Raw genomic sequence first — 6,735 nt, 5'->3', positions numbered from 1 at the left:
ACCTTAAAATACAGGAACGAAGAATTTGATGGGGATGGTGGGCAAGGAAGTGGATGCAGGTTCATGCCAAGATGTGTTTACTATGATGAGTGTAGTACTTTTGCTCTGTTATTTCAGTCTCTTTCTGTAGGAAGTCAGAGACACTGTTTACCATATTGTAATAACCAAGTAGGGTAGTTTCCACCTCCAATTTATAAAGTCTAGCTTGACTTCCCTCATGCAAATGTATCTTCTAGCTCTATGTTAAATCCCCTCTTGTACTGTGGGAGCTCACATCTCTCTCATAGGAGGCTAACCTCTGAAGAAAAGGAGGTGTATCCCAGAAGATGAAACTGTTTGATCTTCTTTACCTGGTGACAGCCCTTCCTGGTGAGTGTTCCCACTTCATACATGTGTCCATGTGGAGTTCTGACAACATGTGATTGACAGAATTCCCTTTTTTGTCTGAAGGAATTCTGTCCCAGATTCAGCTTCAGGAGTCAGGACCTGGCCTGGTGAAGCCTTCACAAACATTTTCCCTCACCTGCTCTGTCACTGGTTACTCCATTACCAGTGGTAACGGCTGGAGCTGGATCAGACAGTCCCCAGAGAAGAAGTTGGAGTGGATAGGGTACATAGACTATGGTGGAAGTACTAATTACAACCCATCGTTTAAGAGCCGCATCTCCATCACTAGAGACACATCCAAGAACCAGTTCTTCTTGCAGCTGAACTCTCTGACCACTGAGGACACAGCCACATATTACTGTGCAAGAGGCACAGTGAGGGAAATTCAGCATTAGCCCACACACAAACCTCCCTGTAGAGGACATCTGGTCCAGCACGGGGAGCTCAGTCCTAACTGTTCTCAGGAACTTTAAAACTTCAGGCAGAGAAAGAAAACACTTGGTTGTCTCTGGCTTTTCTTCTAACTGCCTAAGAACAGAGGAGATAGAGTTTCATTCCTCTCTCTGATCAGGAAATATGTTGTTTTTGTCAAGCCACATGTATTTAACATGTATTCAGTGACATGTTTCTAACTGTATCACTGAAGACAGGGTACGAGACACTATTTCATGCCATTTTGAATATGGATGAAGCCTTTACTAACTGAGCCTTCTCTCTGTTTGTAGGAATATGTTTTAATGATAGAGGCTCTTTGGAACTATCAGGTTTCACATGACAGTAATTTTCCTGTAACAATTGTTATTCCACTTTTGATTGTTTACACAACCCTCTCTGTATGTTGCAGTACGTCCTAGTCTGTTCACACAAGCCAGTTGCTGGGATGTCTACAGAATGACACATATTGTGTTTGGGTCTCCACATATCACTACTGCTGTATTACCAACTGTGTAATGCATAGCAGGGTATGCACTGGTGTCACGTGTGTAGGAGGTAATGGATATAATAACTCTGTTGTCAATATTTACTGTCTTGCAAAGACAAAATATTTTGTGCAAGAAAATATATCAATTGAAAGTAGAATTTAAAGCATCATATCAAATAAATACTTGTGTTCAAATTGATTGTTAATATATTTAAATGTGACAGAGAAGGATCCACCTCTAATGTAGAAGAAAATTGAAAAGTTTGTGTTTAGATATATCTGGACCTTCACCTTGAGAGATTTTTCATTGATTTTATTTTAAAAATATAAGAGGAATGTAATGTAACCCAAATATAGGCCCTGAAACTTAGTGCCTCACTTATGTAACTAAAAAAAAAATCAACAGTGTAAATGGAATCTTATCATACCCCAACTTAAGTGAACAACCACTCCATTCAGTTAACAAGACTTATATTAAATTCACAGATATTTTTGTCAAACTCTTTCTGAATATTAGAAAATTTAAACAAACCAAGTATGATAAATATTGTCTGAAATTAATAACCCCCAAACTATCATAACTTTACGAAAAAGGTGGGACAGCATGAAGAGTTGTTGCAGTCCCTCAGAACCTGCTCTGAACATCTACCTCTCCATTGAATATATCTGTCACCACCATGGAAAAACACAGCCTAAAGGTCATTCAGAAAGAGTTAACAACTCAAATATAAGATTTCTAGGAATGAAGAACTGGATGGACATCCAGCCAGGCCAACCAAGACCTACAGACTATCCTCAGTTTTAAGGATGGCCTTGTGAAAAAAGTAGTGGGATTCCAAGCTGAGATTGAATGTAAGAGGAGGGGTTCTGTTCTCACCAGCCTTGGGTTATGCTCATTCCCCACATTTCTGAAGCTGGATTGTGTCTTTCACCACTTTCAGATGGAAATCAACAAAAACAGGGAAAATGAGTTTTATATTTTTGAGATGTTTTAGAGGGAGTTTTTTTGTTTTTTTTTTTTACTTAGATTTTAAGTAGCAAGTTTTGTCTGTAAAGATTGTAGAAATGGACATTTTCCTCCAATACAAACACACACTTTTGAAACACATAGGGAAATACAAGGATACTGACATAATATGAGTCTTATGCTCCTCTGTGCCAATATCTTGCCATGGTTTTATCAAATCAGTAATAATATGAGAAGTGTTAGAACCTACAATTTGGAGCTTCGTATAATTAAAAGAAACAAGAAAGAATCACCTTCTTTACTTTCCTTCTTCCTGAATAACACTTGTATATACAATCAAGAGAGTCATGAATGGTGCTAAAGTTTATGTCTATAATAAGAACATTACCTATTGAAGTATTATTATCAGAAATTTTATTCCAAGCTTTTAATATCAGCTTGGGTACTTTGGGCCATTAACCATATGAGGACTGGAACACTGTTGGGCAACTGTTTGGAAATTCTCCTTACCCTACAATTTGATAATAAGTAATTCCTAGAGGAATCCTTATGTTTGGTTATATGCTGCATTGGATAGGGATTTGTTGATACTGTACTGAGGTCACAGATAAACTGATGGGTGGTGAGATTTTTCTTAGAGTTTGCCACTCAAAGGATATCCTTTCATGCGTACTTGACATACATCTACCATTCAGGTAGTGAAAATACTCTCATCCCCATTCTATAGAACAATTTTTTAAAATTGTTCTATATGGTGAATGTTGGATTTTCAAGTGCAAGGTATTGCTTAACTTCTATTTTTAAATTGATTTTTATTATGATCTACATTTTCCCTGCACCCCTCCATGTCTCTCCTCACCTTTAATCCTCCTGCAAAGGTCCCCATGATTTCAACTTAGTCAGGAGATCTTGTGTTTTTCTGATTCCCATGTAGATTAGATCTATCTATGTATCTCTTAATGTGTTTATTTCTGTCTAACTTCTCTGGGATTATAATTTGTAGGCTGGTTTTCTTTGCTTCATGTTTAAAAACCACTTAGGAGTGAGTTCATGTGATAATTGTCTTTCTGTGCCTGGGTTACCTCAGTCAAAACAATATTTTCTAGCTCCATCATTTTTATGCAAAATTCAAGATGTCATTTTTTTCTGCTGTGTAGTACTTCATTAGGTAAATTTTTCTTATCCATTCTTCAGTTGAGTGGCATTTAGGTTGTTTCCAGGATCTGGCTATGACAAACGATGCTGCTATGAACATAGTTGAGCACATTTCCTTGTGGCACAATTGAGTATCCCTTGGATACATACCCCAAAGTGGTATTAATGGGTCTTGAGGAAGGTTGTTTCTTAGTTTTCTGAGAAATCTCCACACTGACATCCAAAGAGGCTGTACCAACTTACATTCCCACCAGCAATGGAGACGTTTTCCTTTACCCCACAACAACTCCAGCATAAATTGTCATTAGTGTTTGATCTTGGCCATTCTTATAGGTATAAGATGGAATCTCAGAGTTGTTTTGATTTGCATTTCTTTGATGACTATGGATGTTGAGCATTTCTTTATGCATCTTTCAGCCAATTCAAATTCGTCTGTTTAGAGTTTTCTATTAAAGTCTATAATCCATTTATTATTTTATTATTTGTTCTTTTGATGACCAATTTTTTGATTTCCTTGTATATTTGAAGATCAGCCCTGTGTCTGTTGTGGGGTTGTTGAAGGTCTTTTCCCATCCTGTATGTTGTTGTTCGGTCTTCTTGACCATTTCCTTTGCTTTACAGAAGCTTTTAAGTTCAGGAGGTTCCATTTTGCTGTGGGAGCTTATTCTAATTCTTCAGCCAATATCTGCTGAGATTCCAGCCTACTGTGGAATGGTCTTTTTCTCTTTAAAAAAATAGCAAGAGCACTCCAATTGCTCTCTTGCTCCAGCGACTAGACTTCTTTCCTGGATGTCATATAGGATGGTGTTCTGTAAGTTTCCCCCCCTCAAATAAATAACCCTTTGAATCCAAACTCTTGTGAAATTGTTTTGTGCTTTATCTGGCAACCAACGTTTGCACCCACATCCCCCAGCTCAGTTGCCTGCCTCTAGCCTGCCACCTTCTTGGCTTGGCCAGCTCGGCTTGGCCAACTTAATGTGGCATGAGCCCTCACTCAACAATGGAAACTCCATGATTCCAGGGTTCGATTTGCCTGGGCAGTCTTAGCAGGTTTTAAGCTCAGCACTTGGGCAGCAGGAGTCAGAACACATGCCATTGCCCCATCCAGTGGAAGTGCTATTGGAAATACTCACCATTTCACACATAGATACTTTAGAAAGTAAAAATAATTTTGCCTAAATTGTTCCTGAAGAGATTCAAAGAGGAGATTCTGTTAATTACCTAGGTTACAGAGTAGGTTTACTGAAAATTAGGACAAAAATGGCACAAATTAGGAGAGACCAGATATGGACTCTTAATGACTTCCAAAGATTGTTAGAAGACATTTCCAGTCTATGACTGGCTGTGGCAATAACACCTGATCTAATGATTCTTTTAAACACAACCTTAGATGGTGAAAAAGTTTTGAATATTCCCAGAGAATTAATAGCTGAAACAGAAAAGACACTGATGATGGTTGTGGAAAAATTACAGAAGGCACATGAGGATAAGGTGAATCCAAATCTTAGGTGTATTCTAGTTATATTGCCTTAGAGAACTTCTCATACCAGAATTTTAATGCAGAGGGAAGATACTATTTTAGAATGGATCTTTTTACCACACAAAGCAAGTAAAAAATTAAAGCCTATATAGAAAAGCTCTCTGAATTAATTACAAAAAGTAAACTTAGACATCATCAACTAACAGGCGTAGACCCAACAGAAATTATAGTGCCTTTCACTACTGATGAAATAAAAAAGCTATGGGAGGACAATGAACCATGGCAAAGAGCTTGTGCTATTTTTTGGGAGAAATTAATAGCAACTATCCCAAAAGTGTTAGACTTAACCTTATAATGAGAATGTCTTGGGTTCTTCCTCGAATTGTATGTGATGCTCCAATAACTGGAGCCCATACATTTTATACTGATGTTAATAAATGAGGGAAGGCGTGTTACAAATTAGTCAAATTGAGGAAGGTGGAACAAAGCCCTTATACTTCTGTCCAGAAGGCATTCTAATTGTGCTAAGGGATTTTAAAGAAACTCTTAATGTAGTTACAGATTCACAATATGCAGAAAGAGGTATCTTGCATATTGAAACTGCTGAATTTATACCAGATGATACAGAGTTGACTTCATTGTTCATCCAGGTACAAGACATAATCAGGAATAGGCTTTGTCTGATGTACATAACACACATCTGGTCCCTTACGAATTTCCAGTCCTCTAGTACAAGGTAATGAAGAAATTGATCAATTATTGATTTAAAGCATGTTGCAGGCTTCAGAATTTCATAAAAAACATTATGTTAATAGCAAAGGATTAAAGAAATAGTTTTCCATTACATGGCAACAAGCTAAAGAGATTATAAAAAGATTCCCTACTTGTTCTTTATATAACCAAACATGATTAACTGAAGGGACTCACCCAAAGGGTACTCAAAGGAATGAAATCTGGCAAATGGATGTGTTCAACTTTACAGAATTTGGTAAATTAAAGTATGTAAATCACACCACTGACACCTATTCAGGTTTGCAGTGGACAACTAATTTAAGCTCAGAAAAAGGTGATTCATTAATCACACATTTATTAGAAGTTATGGTCATCATGGGTATACCTGCACAAATAAAAACAGATAATAGTCCAGCTTATGTCTCTAAGAAAATGAAAAGTTTTTCTGCTTATTATAATATGAAGCATGTTACAGGTATACCATACAATCCTACAGGTCAAGCAGTCATAGAAAGATAAAATTGAAATATAAAGGATATGTTAAATAAACAGAAAGTGGTGGAAAATGCCCCCAGAAGTAGATTACATAATGCCTTATTAAACTTCAATTTTCTTAATGCTAATGAAAAAAGAATAACAATAGCAGAAAGACTTTGGTTTATGGAAAAGTCTGCTGAACTAAATCAACTGGTTTATTTCAAGGATGTGCTGACCTCTCTCAATGGAAGCCAGGAGATGTTCTATGTTGGGGAAGGGGTTTTGATCTTGTATCCACAGGAGAAGACAAAATGTGGATACTATCAAAATTGATAAAGGTTTGATTTGAAGAGGAGATACTTCTTTGAAATTTGAAATGAAAGCTCATCCACAATGATGATATTCATACAGGTGGTAAGAAAAACATATAGAATGGGGGCAGGGTTCTGTTCTTATCCCTGTAGGACAACACTCAGCTTCAAAAAATTCAAGGAATGCTGATATTTGAATACTGACAGATGGAAAAAATTACTGCCCAATATGCATCACCCAGAAAATCGAATAGGTTCCATATATAATAATGTTTACAGTATTTTTGTTTATTTATATTCACAA

The 6,735-nt window shown here is 36.9% G+C and overlaps 1 gene segment (V, D, J or C); it reads left to right on the top strand.

Moving 5' to 3' along the window:
• Nucleotides 1–326: 326 nt before the first annotated feature.
• Nucleotides 327–782, top strand: LOC121438515. The segment is given in 2 exon segments: nucleotides 327–369; nucleotides 451–782. Coding segments are annotated over 2 exon segments (375 nt in total).
• Nucleotides 783–6,735: the final 5,953 nt, after the last annotated feature.

This window comes from Microtus oregoni, unplaced genomic scaffold (genome assembly GCF_018167655.1).
Source record: "Microtus oregoni isolate MIOR12 unplaced genomic scaffold, Mior012 000056F_ref0000123, whole genome shotgun sequence".
Classification (NCBI taxonomy): domain Eukaryota; kingdom Metazoa; phylum Chordata; class Mammalia; order Rodentia; family Cricetidae; genus Microtus; species Microtus oregoni.
Note: the sequence above shows the minus strand (reverse complement) of the source record. Positions and strands in the feature narration are given on the sequence as shown.